Source organism: Elephas maximus, chromosome 2, assembly GCF_024166365.1.
Source record: "Elephas maximus indicus isolate mEleMax1 chromosome 2, mEleMax1 primary haplotype, whole genome shotgun sequence".
In the NCBI taxonomy this organism is placed as follows: domain Eukaryota; kingdom Metazoa; phylum Chordata; class Mammalia; order Proboscidea; family Elephantidae; genus Elephas; species Elephas maximus.
In genome coordinates this window covers 177,577,172-177,596,699 of record NC_064820.1, presented here as the reverse complement: position 1 = coordinate 177,596,699, position 19,528 = coordinate 177,577,172, and the positions used below count along the sequence as shown (strand labels likewise).

General features: G+C 42.2%; 1 protein-coding gene across 3 annotated transcripts in view; it reads left to right on the top strand.

Moving 5' to 3' along the window:
- ATP10B (ATPase phospholipid transporting 10B (putative)) overlaps nucleotides 1–19,528 on the top strand; it is a 216,885-nt gene that overhangs the window by 174,600 nt on the left and 22,757 nt on the right. For all 3 annotated transcript variants that reach the window (XM_049874266.1, XM_049874264.1, XM_049874265.1), the window contains 6 exons: nucleotides 4,083–4,404; nucleotides 7,267–7,343; nucleotides 10,180–10,305; nucleotides 15,332–15,532; nucleotides 17,279–17,359; nucleotides 18,698–18,802. In XM_049874266.1, the coding sequence (XP_049730223.1) occupies nucleotides 4,083–4,404; nucleotides 7,267–7,343; nucleotides 10,180–10,305; nucleotides 15,332–15,532; nucleotides 17,279–17,359; nucleotides 18,698–18,802 (912 nt within the window). The remainder of the gene's footprint in view (nucleotides 1–4,082; nucleotides 4,405–7,266; nucleotides 7,344–10,179; nucleotides 10,306–15,331; nucleotides 15,533–17,278; nucleotides 17,360–18,697; nucleotides 18,803–19,528) is intronic.

The window sequence follows — 19,528 nt, the reverse complement described above, 5'->3', positions numbered from 1 at the left end:
GAATAAAATGCTGCCTGGTCCTGTGCCAAGTAGCAGATTGGACTATTGTGATCCAAGGATTTTCACTGGCTGGTTTTTGGAAGTATTTCTCCAGCCTTTCTTTGTAGTCTTAGTTTGGAAGCTCCACTGAAACCTGTTCAACGTCATAGCGACACGTATGGACACGTATGTCCTCCACAGATGGACAGGTGGTGACTGCTCAGGAGGTGCATTAGCTGAGAATCAAATCCAGGTCTTCTGCATGAAAGGCAAGAATTCTACCACTGAACCACCACTGCCCCTTCCTAACAACGTATATGGAAGGATTAGTACACTTACCATACTTCACTGAGCTTCATTCTCCTTACCTGTGAAATAGGGATTAAAAATATTCACTTTATAGTTGATCGGGAGAATTAAATAAGATCATAGAAGAAAAGTACTTACTTAACACAGCACCTATCTTATCTATTGTACATAACAAATTACCCCAAAACTTGGTGGCTAGAAACAACAAACATTTATTACTCCACAGTTTCTGAGGGTCATGAGTCCAGGAGCAGCTTACCTGAGTACCTCTGCTCAAGGTATCTCTTAAGGTTGGAGTCAAGCTGTTGGCCAGGGCTGAGGGCTCAACTGAAGCCTCAACTGGGTGGGTCAGTGGGGGTAGGGAATGAGCTTTCCAGGCTCACTCACATGATTATTGGCAGGAGGCCTCAGTTCCTTACCATGCAGGCCTCTCCACAGGCCTGCTTTACAACATGGCAGCTGGGTTCCCACAGGGTGAGCCACCCAAGAGAGAATGAGAAGGAGTCCCCAATCAGAAGTCATAGATTTTTTATAACATAATCCTAGAAGTGATATTCCATCACTTTTGCCAAATTATCTTCATTAGGAAGGAGTTACTAAATCCAGCCCAGACTCAAGGTGTCTTAGTCATCTAGTGCTGCCATAACAGAAATACCACAAGTGGATGGCTTTAACAAAAAGAAATTTATTTTCCCATAGTCTAGTAGGTTACAAGTCCAAATTCAGGGCAACGGCTCCAGGGTAGGGCTTTCTGTCTCTGTTGGCTCTGGAGGAAGATCTTCGTCCTCAATCTTCCCCTGGTCGAGGAGCTTCTCAGGCACAGGGACCCCATGTCCAAAGGATGCACTCTGCTCATGGTGTTGCTTTCTTGGTGGTATGAGGTCCCCAACTCTCTGCTTGCTTCCTTTTCCTTTTATCTCTTGAGAAGTAAAAGGTGGTACAGGCCCCACCCCAGGAAAACTCCCTTTACGTTGGATCAGGGCGATGACTTGAGTAAGTGTGGTGTTAACAATCCCACCATAATCCTCTCAACATAAAATTACAATCACAAAATGGAGGACAACCACACAGCACTGGGAATCATGGCCTAACCAAGTTGATACACACATTTTGGGGAGGGGACATAATTCAGTCCATGACACAAGGGAAGGGGGTTACACAAGGGCATGAATACTAGAAGGTAACCCACTAAACCCACTGATAGGGATCATTAAAAACCATCTTACAGCCTGCCCACCACAGTACCTGGCATATACTAACTGTCAGATGAATGGTGACTATTGAGATTACTACTTAGAAAATTTGGAAATAAGTAAATCCAAAGATTTTTTTTAAGCATACACCTCCAATGACTTGTTGTAGTCATATATTGGAGAAATTTATATAATTTGTACCAACCTCAACTTCCAGCAAGGACTGTCTTGATCTCCTTCCCAGAGAAGTGCCTTCGGTGTTTAGCACCCACTGCTGGAACCACTCCCTGTGACCCCTGCAGGTTCTTTGCACAGTATACTGCCAGCAATGGTCAGTTCAACATCCCCTGAAAGAAGACTCAGGAATGATGAATGGCAGTTCTGTTCACTCCAGAAGAAATGATTCCAACTATTCCTAGAAGCCTCTAGATTAATGGTCCCCAAACCTATCATTTCAGAACTACCTTCATAATTTTGTGGAGCCCTGGTGGTACAGTGGTTAGGTGATACAGCTGCTAACCAAAAGGTTGGCAGTTCAAATCCACCAGCCACTCCTTGGAAACCCTGTGGGGAAGCTCAACTCTGTCCTATAGGTTCACAATGGGTTGGAATCAACTTGACGGCAATGGATTTGTTTTTTTTCTTCACAATTTTTGCCAATATTCACAAATGACCTGTACTGTTTTTTATTTAATGATTTCTTATAAGTTAACTCATTGTTAAAATGATTTAATTTAGCTTAGAAATTTTCAGCACTTGAGTACACAAAAACCCACCATCCCTTGCTATGAATAAAAGAACACTATAAAATAAAGACTGTGAAACAAAATAATTATGTTAACATTGATAATACATTGCCTGCCACAATCTCTTCCATCTTGATTAAAATATGATGTCCACAGAAGTTAAAGAGGTATTAAGGATAGATTTATAGCTAAAATCTGACTTTATTTTTAAGAGAATTGATAAATAACTTCCTCACTGTGTTTCAAGGTTAACACTGGGAAAAATCAATAGGAAGTTTCTTTCAATCAGTAAGACTTTCATATCCATTGTCAGTTCTAACCCATACAACCAACATATTCATACCACGATTCTCAGCACCCTCCATGGAATAACTGGTTGCTGCTAACTCAATTCTGACACATGGCGGTCCCATGTGTGTCAGAGTAGAACTGTGCTCTGTAGAGTTTTCAATGGCTGGTTTTTCAGAAGTAGACCACCGGGCCTTTCTTCTAAGGCACTTCTGGGTGGACTCAAACATCCAAACTTTCAATTAGCACTGAACATGTTAACCATTTGCACCACCCAGAAATTCAACCGGTGAATAAACACACGATCAATGTATTTTTATTCTATTTTATTTTGTTGTTGTTGAGAACATAGACAGCAAAACTTATGCCAACTCAGCAATTTCTACATGTACCATTTAGTAACATTGATTATATTCTTCAAGCTGTGTAATCATTGTCACCCTCCTTTTCTGAGTTGTTCCTCCCCTATTAACATAAGTTCACTACCCTTTGAGGTTTGTATCTAACCTTTCAGGTTGCTCTTGTCACTTTAATCTCATATAGATAGTTCTTAAAAGAGCATAATGCTCAAGCAAACATTTTTTACTAGTTAAGCTAAACTATTGTTTGGTTTTAAGAAGACTTTAGGGGATATTTTTAATTTAAGGTTTAAAGATTATCTCAGGGCAATAGTTTCAGGGGTTCATCCAATCTTCATCCAGACTTCAGGAAGTCTGGAGTCTATGAGATTTTGAATTCCTGTTCTGCATTTTCCCCCTCTTGATAAGGATTCTTCTATGAAAGCTTTGATCAAAATGTTTAGTAATAGTAGCCATACAAAACCATCTGGTTCTTCTGGTCTCAAGACAAAGGAGGCAGTTGTTCATGGAAGCATTCCATATCCTCCTCCTGTTCCTGACTCTCCTTCTCCCTCTGTCTCTCCAGGCAAATAGAGACCAATTGTTGTGCCTTGGATGGCTGCTTGCAAGCTTTTAAGACCTCAGGCACTATGGAACGAACTAGGAATTAGAACAGAAGCACTAAACAATGTATTTTTTACTCAGGCTGCCACAGTTCAAGTAGTAGTGATCCTGCCTCCACTACTAAATTAGATAATCTTGGGAGGATTACTAAAGATCTTATTGTTTCAATTTCCTCATCTCTAAAATATGATTAGTAATACTTACCCTACTACAAAGGAATGTTCTAAAGAACAAAGGAGAACTGAAATGACCTGGGTAAATAGAAAACACCATACCAGCATGACATGTTGTCATTATTTACCATCACATTGGTATTCTTCATTATCTTACACTATCCCTGCATCAATCCCCATCTTGCTGAGCTGTTTTTGCTCCCATTTCCCAGCAGTCTTTATTATCTTAGTCACTAGTTTGGTTCCAAATTAATATTCCTTTCAAGCTGTTTCAAATATTACAAAGAAATGTAAAAACTGGAGAATGATTCCTGGGTAATCTGTATGGTGGTAAAGTTTTATAACCATCTTACTAAAGGATAAAGTGATATTTAAGCATATGTTTCCAGTGCTGCTTACCAATACTCTACTAATTATTATAACTCTTTATAGGAAACCTGTGACTCCATCCTCAACTGTGTCCTAGAAGAAGTAAAGCAATTTCATGGACCACGGAAGCCAGACCGCAAACTCTTTGGGTTCTGTCTGCCTTCTGAGATGCCATCCACTGCCTCAGTAGATGTTGTTCCAAAAGTTGGATTGGTCATTGATGGGAAGACATTGAATGTCATATTCCAGGGAAAGCTGGAGAAGAAATTTCTGGAGTTGACCCAGTATTGCCGGTCTGTCCTGTGTTGTCGCTCCACCCCACTCCAGAAGAGTATGATAGTCAAGCTGGTGCGAGACAAGTTGAGAGTCATGACCCTTTCCATAGGTATCTTTCATGTGGAGATGTGGGTGGCAGTTTGGCAGAGGTCTAGGCCAGAGGTGGGAGGTTATGTATCAAAGCCCAAATACTTAGGCTGAGAGTCATTATCTTGGAGAAAGTTCAAAGTGGCAATCAAGATGTGACAGTCAGGAGATGAACTAGATGCTAACTGGAGTTGGAGAATGAGTCAAAGTTCTAGAGAAGGAAAACTCAATACTTGGATGGAGGTCAAAGCCAACAGGGGCCTGGAATTCAGAACATCCAGGTAGCTCAAGAAATGCTACCACCAATATATACTCAGGTCACCTTAATTCTGGAATGCAAACCATTTCCGCCTCGATATTTAACACATGACCCATTAGTATGAACCTCAATCAGTTCCTCAATTTTGCCCCTCTGCCCACAAAGCCTAAAATATTTCTATCTAGTCCTTTACCAAAAAAAGTTTGCCAACCTCTGGTTTAAATCGTGTTTGCTAATCTGGCATTCTGCTGAGTGTGGGCGACTGGTGGGGAGATTCTAAGAGTTGTTCATTTTTGTCTGCTCATTCTTAAACACAAGTCCCAGTACAAAGCATATTCTTAGTAAATGCTGGCTGGTTGGTTGATGGTACGGTGGTTAAGCACTCAGCTGCTAACCAAAATGTCGTCAGTTGAAACCCACCAGCTGTTCTGCGGGAGAAAGATGTGACAGTCTGCTTCTGTAAAGCTCTCAGCCTTGGATACCCTTTCGGGCAGTTCTACTCTGTCCCATAGGGTCTCTAGGAGTCAGAATTGATTCAACTGCAATGGGTTTGGTTTGATTTGGTTGGTTTGGTTTGGTTTAGTTGTTGATGAAGCATTGCTCAGAGAGGACTCAACTTTGATTATGATCGAGGCAGAGGAATAAAACTTACTTTAAACCACCCAGAAACTCCCAAACATGATTTACAGGAATCTTCATGATCTGGTTGCCATTAACCCTCCAACTACATCTCCCACCATAGCCACCTTCCCTTCCCATCATTCGGCACTCCACATTCCAGTCAAATGGAACTCCTTACCCTTCCCCAAGGGCCATATCCTCTCTGCACAAGCTACCCCCTCTTGCAAAACACTCCTCTTACTCCACCCTAGCCTTTATTTCTTCTGGGAGCTTCCCCAGTACCTAGCACTCATAGCTCCAAAATATTGTTAGATCATACTATGATGCCTGCTCAGTAGACTGCGAGTTCCTTGAGTACAAGGACAGTGTCAGTCTTACCACTTATTCATGTGCCCAGCACACACCAAGCACATAGTAAAGGTTGCATCCACCTAGGAACATTCTTCCAGATAATGCCAGCCTCTCTTTCACATGGAAAGAGATTTCCTTTCCTGGCATTTGAGACAAGACGTCCATTCCACATTATGATTTTTCTAGGCTTTCAGGTAAAAGCAGTTCAGAACAAAAAAAGGGGTGGTCAAAAAGAATGTAGAAAGCAGACCTTTAGCACCTGCGTCCTTCTTAGACCCTGAATTGTCCTCTTCAGAAATTCAGACACATACAACAAGGCCATAGCCCAGACTGATTCCCTGAGGTGGGAGATTGGCTTCACTCCCATAGCAAGAGAAACAAAACCAGCAGGGTGAGAAATAGCATGATTTCCAACTCTACATCCCCTGGCTCACAAACAGAAGAGGTTAAAGGTTGAACTTGGACTTGTTCAGCCATGAAGGTTAAAATTATGCACTACTATGCTATCAAGAAAAAATTATGATAAATATGTCAAAGACTACTAGACTTTCAAAAAGAACAGTTGCTCAGTTTTGCTTCTTGGACCACAAAGCCTAAAATATTTACTATCTAGCCCTTTACAGAAAAAGTTTGCCCACCTCTGGTCCAGAAGATAAAGCACTGGGTATAGATGCAAGGCCAGCCTTGTGAAGAAGACTTCATTGTAGAGTACTGTGCTGTCCACTATGGTTACCACTCTGTGGCTATTTAAATTTAATTAAAATTAAATTCATCTCCTCTGTTGTACTAGCCACATTTCAATAACCACATGTGCTTAGTGGTTTCCATATTGGACAGTGCAAGTACAGAACATATGCATCATTGCAGAGAGATCTATTTGATAATGCTGGTATAGAGGGAGACTCTGTGTATGTGTGTGTGTGTATGTGTGCATGTATTTATTTCTATGGCCTTACCTTCAGTTTCCTGAAACAACTCAGTTCATTGAATGAAAACTCAGTGGGACTAAATGTACCTCAACCAGAAAGATTAGACAATCCCGTATTCCTGTAATCAGAAAGAAAACTGACTGTTGTCCCTCTCCTTAGACACCATTGACAGCCTCTGGAGATTTGGCTGTCCAGATGTTCCAGATTGTCTTGATATGGTCAGTATTTCAAGTTATAATGAGTTAGGGAAAGAGTACTGGCCCTAGAATTGGAAAGATCTGAACTCCAGTTTTATGAGTTCTTTCACTAGATGGATTTCCCTTGATGAGTCCTTACCTTGTTCAAATTCTCCACTTGCTCATGAGTAAAGTCCACTGAAACGTTTCTGAAGGCTTTTTTGTAAACTGTAAACCACTGCCTAATTCTCTCTTGTTTATCACTGTATCCCCAATATCTAACATTGTGCCCAGAAAAAAATATATATATATTTGTTGAGTGATGAAGTAAAATGAAAGTAGGGCTTCTTGTCCAAAGAAGAGAAGACATGTCTCAGGTCAAATACGGTAACAACGATTTTTCCTACAGGACTATTCAGGGTAATATTAAACGGATTTGATCTTGTATGAATGCAGACTTTTTAGAGCCACTGAGTATAAACCCGTGTTAATTGTTACTGAGCAGTTGGAACAGGCATAAAAACACCTCATGTCCTCTGTTCTCTCAGGTGATGGAGCAAATGATGTGAGCATGATTCAAGCCGCTGATATTGGAATTGGGATATCAGGACAAGAAGGCATGCAGGTATTGTTCCTTTCAACCATTCTTGTTTCTTTTTGTTCTTCTTTATCCTTATTGGTATGAGGGCACTGGTAGTTTGGTGGTAGAAGTCTCGCTTTCCATGCAAGAGACCCAGGTTAGATTTCCAACCAGTGCAACACATGTGCAGCTACCACCCATCTGTCATTGGAGGTTTCTGTGTTGCTATGATGTTGAAAAGGTTCGACAGAACTTCCAGACTAAGACAGACTAGGAAAAAGGGCCTGGAAATCAGCCAGTGAAAACCCTGTACATCATAATGGTGCATTCCACAACCGATCTTGGGGATGGCACAGGACCAGGCAGTGTTTCATTCCATTGTGCCTGGGGTCTCCATGAGTTAGGGACTGACTCAGTGGCAGTTCACAACAACAATAATCCTTATTTGAGAGTTAAGGAAGTCCCCCACAGTGCTGGAGAACCTCTCACAGAGAGCCTTGCAGGCTTATCATCTGAAAGTCAAGGGGCTTCCATGCCTGTATATGGCCTCCATCACCATCCCTTACTTCCAGTCCTTCAGAAGACAGAGGGAGATCAAAGGATGCTTGGTTTTTTACAGACAGTGGTGATGTTTGTATTCTAAAACCGAAGAGTATCCAACAATTCAGGGAACCATAAGCCTTCCTCTGAGTCCATGCTTCCTTGCTGTAACCTCCCCCCACATCCAAAGTTGCAATGCCGTTCATGACCAGTGACAGATGTAAGGACATTTGAAATGATATTTTAATCTTGGTGACTAGATTGACCCATGAATTACTTAATACATTTTAATTTGGTGGCACAGTTAAGCCCTTGACTACTAGCAGAAAGGTTGGTGTTTCAAACCCACCCAGAGGCACCTCAGAAGACATATCTGGTGAACTGCATCTGAAAGATCACAGCCTTGAAAACCCTGCAGAACAGCTCTACACAGCACACATGGGGTCACCATAAGTAAGAATTAAGGGCAGCTTTTTTTTAACAACAACAAGGAAACCCTGGTGGCATAGTGGTTAAGGGCTACAGCTGCTAACCAAAGGGTCAGCAGTTCGAATCCACCAGGTGCTCCTTGGAAGCTCTGCAGGCCTTTCTACTCTGTCCTGTAGGGTCGCTATGAGTCGGAATCGACTCCACAGTCCTGGGTTTGGTTTTGTAACAACAACAGCAATGTAGTTAAAATTCAACCTAGAACAAGAGTACTAGCTTCAGCAGCTAAGCTTCCCCATGAAAACGGACCCCTTTTGTGGTTTTGAATCATTAACAATTGTAGTCTCACCATCAGTGGAGACATTTAGTGTTGCCTAAATTTGTTGTTGAGGATGAAAGAACACTTACCCAGAAGCCACAAAATAATTACGTGTTACCTTTTGAACATCGACCATATATAGGGTAGCGCTCTGTGGGTACTTCACATTCATTTTCATGTTTTGTCTTTTTTTTTTTTCTTTTTTTAATTGTAGTAAAACATATATAACAAAAAGTTTGCCATTTATTCATTTTTAAGTGTAGAATTCAGTGACATTAATTACAGTCACCATGTTGTGCAAACATCACCCCTATCTATTACCAAAAGTTTTATATCACCTCAAAAAAAAAAACAAAAACCTCAGTGCCCTTCAGCAGTAACTCCCCATTCCCTCCTCCTCTTAGCCCCTGGTAACCATTAGTACATTATATCTCCATACATGTGCATGTTCTAAATATGTGGTATGACTTGGATCATATTAGTCATTCTGTGTCTGAATTATTTCACTCAGCATGTTTTCTAGGTACATCCCATGCGGTAGCATGTATCAGAATTTCATTCTCTTTATGTCTGAATAATATTCCATTGTATAATATACCACATTTTGCTTGTCCATCTATCTGTCGATGGACACTTGGGTTGTTTCCACCTTTTGACGATAGCGAATAATGTTGCAATGAACATTGGTGTAGACTTTCTCATTTCATTTTATTAATCACCACAGCCCTATACGTTAGAGATTTTTCTTCAGATGGGAAAAGTGAGGCTCAGAGAAGTTAAATAACCTGACCAAAGCTCACACCAGGATTTATATCCAGACAGGTCTGACTCCAAACTCCATACTCTTGAAAGAGTACTATGGGGAGTGGGGAGTGGGGAGTTACTGCCTAATGGGTACTGGGTTTCTGTTTAGGGTGATGGAAAAATTTTGGAGATAGTAGTAGTGGTTGTACAACATTGTGAATGTAACTAACGCCACTGAATTGTATGCTTAAAAATAGTTACAATGGTGAATTTTATGTTATATATATATTACCACAATGTAAGTTGTTTTTACAATTTAAAAAAATATATGTTATGAACTTTGCTTGTTCTGGGTAGTCCCAAGGGCAGAGGACACATTTCAGGTCCATGTAAAAGAAGAGCTATTGAACCATCAGCTTCATGTGAGAACGGAATGAATGGCCTGTCTCAGGAGTTGAAGGGTATTCGGAGGTTTGAGGATTACTTGAACAGAAGCTCCTACTGTCTGGTTAACCAATGAATCTAAAATAGTGCCTGGCACATAGTAGGCCTCAATAAATGTTTATTGAATAAATGGATGGAGATAAAGGGCCAGATTAGACCACTGGTCCCTTCTGGTCTGCCTTTCTTAGATTCTAGTGAAGTCTGGCTTTCATAGAAGAGAGGGTGGGTGCCAGAGTCCAAGGAGCCATCTAAGGAAGACCAATACTAGTTCCTTGTCTTATCACGTAACAATAAGGGATTTTTCAGACATGGCCAGTTGACACCAGAGAATAAAGCATGGCCCTCTGGGGAGCTCCAGGGCAGTGGCAGCTGCTGAGGGATACTGATGTCTCCATTCTCCCCTCTCAGGCTGTCATGTCCAGTGACTTCGCCATCTCCCGCTTCAGGCACCTCAAGAAGCTACTGCTCGTGCATGGCCACTGGTGTTACTCGCGCCTGGCCCGGATGGTGGTGTACTTCTTCTACAAAAATGTGGTAAGCAGCTGTACAGTGACCTCCCACCCAGGCCTGGGAGTCCTTGTTGTGGTGCCGACCCCCCACAGCCATGGACAAAGTATCTTAACATCACAGAATGAGTCAGGCTGACCTGAATTTTGAGTCTGAAACAGCCCCTTACCAGCTCTGTGACCTCGGACAACACAATTCTCTGGGTTCAATTTCTCTTGGTAAAATGGGGCTAATACTAACTGTTTTGTGAAGTTATTGTGAGGATTGGCAATACTGTATGAATAGCACCTGGCATATAGGAGGTAGTGTTATCAGAATGGACTCTGGAGTCAGATGCACTGAATTCAAATCCGGACTTCCATATTCAATAGTGTCCCCAAGCCTTAGTTTCCTCATCTGTAAAATAGGCCTGGTAATAGAAACTTCCTCAGGTATTAATCTGCCATGAAGATTAAATGAGAGCTTGCATCCAAAATGACCAGCATACAGTAACCCCTAGATGGTTAGGTACTATTTTTATCATCATTGTTGCTGTCATTACTCTTGGAGAGTCTCAATAAATGAGATTTATTTTTCTGGTTGCAAGGACAAAGTATTTGAAGAACAACTAGCCTGATTTGTATCTTAGATTTTTCCCCCAAGATAGAGCCAACCCAAAGTAAGGGCTGCACCCCACCCCTTGAGAGCGGTAAAGGCTCCTCACAGAATGTGGGTCTTTGAGCCCATGGCTTCGATCTGAGACTCTGTACATCACTTCAGAACCCAACAGGGAGTTCCTGGAGGGCAGGATACTAAATAATCTATTGGCAAAAAAATTTCAGGTAAAGAGAACACCTGGGTTCTAATCTTGCCTGACTCTAGCATGCTGTGTGACCTTGGAGAGGCCATTTAACCTCTCTGAGCCTCTGTATCCTCATAGGTAGTATTAGCAGGCTATGACTGACTCTCTTTGTCATTAGAAGTATTATCAAGAGGCTTCAGTGTCAGGGCTTTGGAAATCACACAATGCTAGACAAGAGTTATATGAAGATATTAATGTGTCTTCTAAAAATATGTTGATTTCTGCCTTGTTAATAAGGGCCCAAAGCAGGCACCCACCGAGGGAGGTATTAAAACTGCTAGAGGCTTTTGTTTGAAATGCATTTGATTAACAAAGGATATAGGAAGAAGTCAGAACATTGCTGTATTTGGGGAGGGAGCAAATACCCATGTTTTTCATTATCTAGTTCAAGGACCTTTGAATAATTCCCAAGAGCCTCCAAGTACAATCTGCTTCCCATTTGCCTAAGGAAAAAGAGAGGATTAAGACCAGGGTGTTGGAAGAGAAACACATTAGCCAAATAAAAAAATAGGCGCTCCCAAAGTTACATTTTTTTTCTCTTGCTTCATTCCTCCAGTCCTGCTTTCAGGCTCTGTCATGGTCCCCCTGGCTCAGGAATGAGCCTTTCTGTGTAAAGCTCAATGTATATGTAAATAAACAGCATGACAAAAAATAATGTAAATTGGATAAACTGAATGGTATATTATTTCAGCAAGTCTATGCATACAAGTCACTCCATTGGATTTGAAACCCACTTCTGAGTATAAAAGACTATTTAGAATTCAAAATGCCTTCGTTCAATTTTTTCTTTTTCTTTTCTTTTGAATAAGCACAACCTCTTCTGTGCATTAAATTTGTGAAATAGAAAAGGAAACATTTCCAGCCAGCCATGCTTTCAAAGCTTAAATGATATTTATTTCCAGCCCGCTGCTGTGCTCGAAATTGTGATACTGATGCAGCGTTATCTCCCCTTTGCAATTAGAGGGTGGAGAACTGACTTCCACTTCCAAAACCAATTTCAGAAGGGATTAAAGACCTGCCCACTCTGAAATTTGAACAATGAATTAATTACAGCACTGTAGCTTCTTGGGAGGAAGAGCAGGCATCCGGTCTCAGCGATGCCGTCACTGGGTGCAACACGCTACCTCCGAGGTGCAAAAACTCCAGCTAGACAGAACCCCACCCGTTGCTATCGAGTCAATTTCGACTTATAGTGACCCTTTATAGGACAGAGTAAAACTGTACCATAGGGTTTCCAAGGCTGTAATCTTTACAGAAGTGGACTGCCACGTCTTTCTCCCACCAACCTTTCGGTTAGCAGCTGAGCACTTAACCACTGTGCCACAAGGGCTCCTTAAAACAATGTCTAACACAGAGTAAACAACTAAATACAGTTTCCTATAGGTTTTTTTTTATAGGTAGAGGATAAATCTACTATAAGTTATTTTATGTGATCTTCAAAGAACCTAATTAAAGATCCCAAGGAGGTTGAGTCAGATAGGGGAAGTAGAAAACAAGCAAGATCCTACCCTTGCCTCAGGAAGAAGCAAACGCTCTTTTAATGTTAAAACTCCAGGATGAGTGTTAGAACAATTAAGATTTACTGCATTTATTCAAAGAATTTTTTAGTATCTATGTGTCATGAGGAAACCCTGGTGGTATAGTGGTTAAGTGCTATAGCTGCTAACCAAAAGGTCAGCAGTTCAAATTCACCAGGAGATCCTTGGAAACTCTATGGGGCAGTTCTCTTCTGTCCTATTGGGTCGCTATGACTTAGAATCAACTCAACAGCAATGGGTTTGGCTTAGGTTTATGTGTCATGAAGAACACTAAATAGCCAAAAACCAAACCCATTGCCATCAAGTAGATTCCAACTCATGGTAACCCCATGTGTTACAGAGTAGAAATGAACTCCACGGCGTTGTTTAGTTTGTTCATTTGTTTGTTTTGTTTATTTTTGCGGAGGGGGGGAGAGGGGCTGTAATCTTTATGGAAGCAGATTGCCAGGCCTTTCTTCTGCAGCATCACTGGGTAGGCTCAAACCACCAACCTTACCTTTAGTAGTTGAGCACAAACTGTACTACCCAGGGAGGGATTAATACTAGGCATTGGGTATAGCAGGGATCAAGACATACTTTATCCCTGCCCTCATGAAGCTTACAGTCTTAAATCAGGGCTCAGCAAACTTTTTCTGCAAAGGCCAGATAATAAATATTTTAGGCTTTGTAGACCATACAGCCTGTAGGTGTCCCAACTACTCAACTCTGCCATTGTAGCATGCAGCCATAGGCAATATGTAAACAAACCAGTGTGGCTGTATTTCAACAAAAGTTTATTTACAACTGGATTTGGCCTGCGGGCCATAGTTTGTCAGTGCCTGATCTAGATAAACTTTGCTATTCAAAATGTGGTTTCCAACCTCTGCTCTGACAGGGATCACAATAGAAGGTCCCAGACAGAGCTGGAGAAAAATGTAGAACAAAATTCTAACTCACAGAAAAAGAGCAGACTTATTGGCCTGACAGAGGCTGGAGAAACCCTGAGAGTATGGCCCCCGGACAACCTTTTAGCTCAGTAATGAAGTCACTTCTGAGGCTCACCCTTCAGCCAAAGATTAGACAGCCCCATAAAACAAAACAAGACTAAAGGGGCACACCACCCCAGGGGCAAGGACAAGAAGGCAGGAGGGGACAGGAAATCTGGTATTGGGGAACCCAAGTTAGAGAAGGGAGAGTGTTGACATGTCGTGGGGTTGTTAACCAATGTCATAAAACAGTATGTGTACTAACTGTTTAATGAGAAGCTGGTTTGTTCTGTAAACCTTCATCTAAAGTACAATAAAATAAATAAATAAATTCACTAAACTTTAAAAAAAAAAAAATGTGGTTCTCAGCAGCATTGGCATCACCTGGAAGCTTGTTAGGAATGCAGATTCTCAGGCCCCACCCCAGGCCTAAGTCAGGATCTGCATTTTTTAACCAGATACCCAGGTGATTCGTATGAGCCTTAAAGTTTAACAAGTACTAGTATAGGGAAGTATTCCTGGTAGTGTAGTGGTTAAGAGATGGGCTGCTAGCCAAAAGGTTGGCAGTTTGAACTCTGCCAGCTGCTCCCTGGAAACCCTATGGGGCAGTTCTGCTCTGTCCCTGTAAATCAGAATTGACTCGACAGCAATGCGTTTGGTTTTTGGCTTTAGTATAGGGAAAAAGAAATTAAAAAAAAAAGAAAACTTTTCCTGTGGAACATCCCCACAGAGGAAGGCCAGAGTGCCATGGACATTTAGTAACCAGGAGACCTTTTGACTAATCAGTCAGGAAGAAAATAACATTTAAGCTGTGACCTGAAAGAATACTAGAAATAATAGAATACAAATAACAATAACAGAGAGCCTCTTCAAAATAACACTGGCCCACTCATTAGGCAATGAGCTTCTACCATGAATACAAGCCTGCTAAAAGATTTCTTGCAAGACCCTGCAAATCTCTGTGCCTCAGCTACAGAAAACTGAGAAGCTCAAGTCCTAACTCCCATACCAACTGTTTATGTGGCCTTGGGCAAGTCAGCAAAACCACATCACAACGTGTTAGGTGCAATGGTAGTGACCCAGGCCATCTCACAGCTGGGGAGACCTTGAGTGGAAAGAACATTACAAAGCATAAAATGACCTGTAGGTAGGGCTTTTGATTATTTCCTTTCTGAGTTACATGGCTGTCAGGAAAGTGTTGTAAGGTGAACCCTCTTCCTGCCAGGTTTCCTGATCACAGTTCAGTCTTCCTCAGTGACATGCCTTTCTATTTCTACACTACCAGTAGTAACTACTGCCATCCGTTTATCATGTGCCGTGGTGTAGGTACTACTGTTCCCATCTGACAGATGAAAAAGTGATGTTCAGAAAGGTTTAGCAATTTACTCAAGGTCACACTGCTAGTATGTGACAGAAGTAGGGATTCAAAGCCAGGCCTCTCTGCTTCTAAAGCGTGTGCTCCTAACCATCATAGTATATATATTTTCCTGAATAAGTTAGTAGAGTTCCCTTCAGGTCCTGAAGAATATTATTAATAGTAGTAGTAGTAATAGTAACAGTAATGACAGCAGCGGTTTACTACAGGCAGTTAGAGTTATCTCTAATCCGCATAGCCTTGTACATTATGGATGAGGAAACTGACGCTGTGCGGTGTAGATGACTTGTCTGACCTAAGCAGCAATTGGTGACTGGCTGCTCTCTGCCTACAGTGCTATGTCAACTTGCTCTTCTGGTATCAGTTCTTCTGTGGCTTCTCTGGCTCCACCATGATCGATTACTGGCAGACGATATTCTTCAATCTCTTCTTCACCTCTGTGCCGCCTCTCGTCTTCGGAGTCCTTGATATAGACATCTCTGCAGAGACGCTGCTGGCATTGCCCGAGCTATACAAGAGAGGCCAGAACTCTGAGGTAAGGGGCTTGGACAGCTAGGGGAGGCTGCATCTCCCTGACCTCCACTCCTCCCTGGAGGTGTCAGAGAAAGAGTCCTGGGCTGGGGATTAGGAGCTGCTTCTCTGTTGCTTAGCTCTTATGTGACCTTGATAACTTCTCTTCACTTTCCAACCTGTCTCTCATTTGCTCTTGAGGGTGTTAGACAAGACCAGTGGGTATTTTTCTTTGTAATTATTTATTTAATTACATTACACATTAACATGGGGCTGCCCTTGTTGAAGTGGGAGGGAGGACACGCAGAAGGATCCCAGCCTCCTCGGCTGGCCCCTCTCTCCAGGTTGTGAGGCACATCTACAGAACCCCCAGGGCCCAGTTTGAAAACCACTGGGACTAGCAGCCTATTTCCTCACTACTGGTTAACCCAACCAGTTGCCATCAACTCAATTCTGACTCATGGCAGCCCCATGTGTATCAGAGTAGAACTGTCCTCTATGGGGTTTTCAACAGCTGACTTTTCAGAAGTGGAGCACCAGGTTTTTCTCCCAAGATGCCTCTGGGTGGACTGAAACTTCCCACCTTTCAGTTATCAGCCAAACATGTTAACCATTTGAACCACCGGCTAAGGCATTCATAAACAAGTGCTTCTACTTCATGTTGGAGAAGGCCAAACTTAGAACTCAAGATTTCAACATGGTCTAGAACTTACTCCTATCAAGTAGTCTTGGTTCTATGAGCTTGTTGGTATCAAGTGAAGAAGACCTGAGAAGCACTGGGGATGGCTTCCTAGAAGGCACAGAGGCCACACTCAGATTTGGAGGACTCAGATAGTGGGACGCTGCAGGCAGCCAGAGGAGCACAGGCACAGGCAAGGGGGTTGGGTGGAGGCAACGGGAAGTGGACCAGACTGCCTCAAGGGAGGAGCACCAGGAAAAGGGACCAAGAGTGTCTTTGCACTTGGGGAAAGGAAGACAAAGCCAGATGTGGTATTTGTGAGCTGATAGCTTTGGGGGACACCCAACAAAGGACCAAGTCCAGTTTTAACCCAAAGGCTGATAGAAAAAGCAGCACAGCAATCCAGGCAATTTGTGCAAAGGACTATGGCAACACACACACATTCTGGGCTCTTTGAATGTTACCCTTCCTATGGACATACTGGCTGCATAATGTATTCCTTGAGTATCTAATGTTAAAAAGAAGTTAATGTGTCAAAAACAGAAACTGTAAATTGTTTCACTTTTCCCAGGGAAGGCACAGAGCAGGAAGCATGAAATGAGAAAGCTTGTCTCTAAAGCCCGTGGACTCTGTCTCTTGGGAATCTGTGGTCCTGGCCTATGATTGAGAGCTTCCTTGCAGGTGCCATTTAGGACCCATAGAATCTCTAAACTTACTAAGTTTATAGTAGTGTTGGCAGTAGTGCTAATGAATGATAATAATAACTGGGTACTTATAGGTACAAAGGTACAATCACATTTGGCCCTTTTGAAGCCCAAGGGAGTAGATACTATTATTTTTATCCACATTTTCGGAAGAAGAAACCAATTCTCAGAGCAGTTTTGTAATGTTTACAAGATCGAACAGTGGTGGAGCTGGGATTTGAACTGAGGTCTGCTCTTAAATACTCCACTCCATTTTTTTATTGCCTTTAAGATAAGAAGCATCATATATTCTGTATTGTCTGCCCCCAGACACACACAGGAAAGTTGCTTGCAACAACGGAGGCTTGTTCTATTTGTGGTTAACCGTTGGCATGTTCTTTTCTGGTAGTGCTACAATCTGTCAACTTTCTGGATTTCCATGGTGGATGCATTCTACCAGAGCCTCGTCTGCTTCTTTATCCCTTACCTGGTAAGTAATAGAGACCCACTCTAATCACATAAATTATAGGGTGGAACCTGTCCTATTTATCTGCAATTCAGGACTTGTAGTATCTTTCTGAGCAGAGCATCCAGACAGGTAGCCCGTGGGCCATATCTGGGTAAAGTCAGAACTCTTTACCCAGATATCGTAATTTCTAGCTGCTCTTGAAAATTGGAAGGTATTTTTACACTGAGTTGTTCTTCCTTCATGGCAACAAGTTGGAATTGACTCATAGCTCTACTTATTTGGGGGACATGCTCCCAGTTTGCCAAAGTCCTCACCACTCCACTTTGTCATACACCTGTCCTTCATTCATTGACTGTTTGCTACTTGACCACTGAAGGTATCCGAGTTTACAAACCTTGGTGTATATATAGATTTGTGCTGCCAAAGTCAAAGCAGTAAGAGTTCAGGAGGTAAGTTCTGATAGAAGGGATACTGCATCATCTGAAATAAATAGCAAGACTGCAGATAGCAAGGGATACCAGTGCCATCTCAATTTGGTTCCCAGTTTGAATAGCAAGAATTTAGATACTGAAAGGATACCTGTATTCCTCCTGCCATGGGATGAGAATATTGGGTACTTGCCGCCCCCCAGGTACCAGCTTCTGGGCACATATTTTCTTCCAGTTAGCAACAAGATAGCGGTGGAGGGAGGCAAGCATCTTATGCTTTGTTGGAATTCTCTGGTTTATAATACCCTTCCTGACCAGGCCTCTTCTTTTACCTTTCCTGCTTCCTCTTTTGTACCTGTCCTTTTACCCCAGACCTACCATACAAGACAATTTGGAGTTCTACAAGCCCACCACACTCACCTTCAGCTCTGGCCCTTATTTGGGAATGCCCTTCCCCTCCCTCTTCGGCTGATTTACACCTTTTTCTAGTCTCAGCTGAAATATCCCTTCTTCTGTGCTCCCAGGATGCCTTATACTTGCCTTATTGCAGCCCTTATCCCCTTAGTTGTACCACATCTGCCCTAATTAATAAATTGCAAACTCCTTGGAAGTGAACATGGAATTTTACTCAGCAATTAGTATAGAACCTGGTGCTCAATAAATTCTTTGCTCATTTATTCCACAATGTTTTTGGACTACCCATCAGTGGCTTTCTCTAGCTACCACGTTTCCAAATAATTTAGTCCTATCAACTCGCTCCTCATCTTGGTCTCTTCTTTGGGTCACTTCCACATGGATGGCAGCTGAGTACCTTCTTCTTTCCCTGTCCCTTCCCCTTCCTTGACACCTGCCTTCTGTAAATCAACTGTCAAACCAAAGCCTTGTTCCTCCATGGACACAGCTGACAGTGCCTGTTTGTTCCTCTCTGCAGACCTACAGGGACTCTGATATTGACGTCTTCACCTTTGGGACACCCATCAACACCATTGCCCTGGCTACAATTCTCTTGCACCAGGCAATAGAAATGAAGACCTGGGTAAGGACTGCGGGGTCTCTTTGGCTTAAAAATTGGGTTCCTGTCCATTGACCCTATTCATATTTCTGAGATGTTTCACTACATATTATTGATCTACCCAATAAACACATACTGAGGCACTACCTGTGTCCCACCTGCATAGGGAGACAAGTGGTGCAGAAGATAAAATTCCTGACTGCAATCTGCTTATCACCTAGCAAGGATGGTAAAACTAACATATTTGAAACAATGAGACAGCTGTAAAAATAGATGCCATTGATAAAAATTTCTGGGGTGTTTCAGAGAAGAGGAAGCATTAAAAAATTACAGACCAATCTCACTAATGAACATAAATGTAAACAATTCTAAATAAAATATTGGCTGGCCAATCAACTCAACAGCGTGTTAAAGACAATAAAACATGGGGCCACTATGAGTTGGAATCAACCCGATAGTCCCCAACAACAACAACAATCTTGGTTTCCTAGGTCAGCCATACAGAAATACTACAAAGTAGGTGGCTTTAAAGAACAGAAGTTTATTTTCTAACAGTTCTGGAAGCTAGAAGTATGAACCCAAGGCATCAACAAGGCTATGCGCTCTCTATGTCAGCTCTAGGGGAAGATCCTTCCTTGGCTCCTTCAATTTCTGTAGCCCCAGGCATTTTGTGGTGTCCTATGGCTTGTAGAGGGATCTTCACATGCTGTCTTCCCCCTGTATAGGACTCTTTTTTTATAAGACACCACT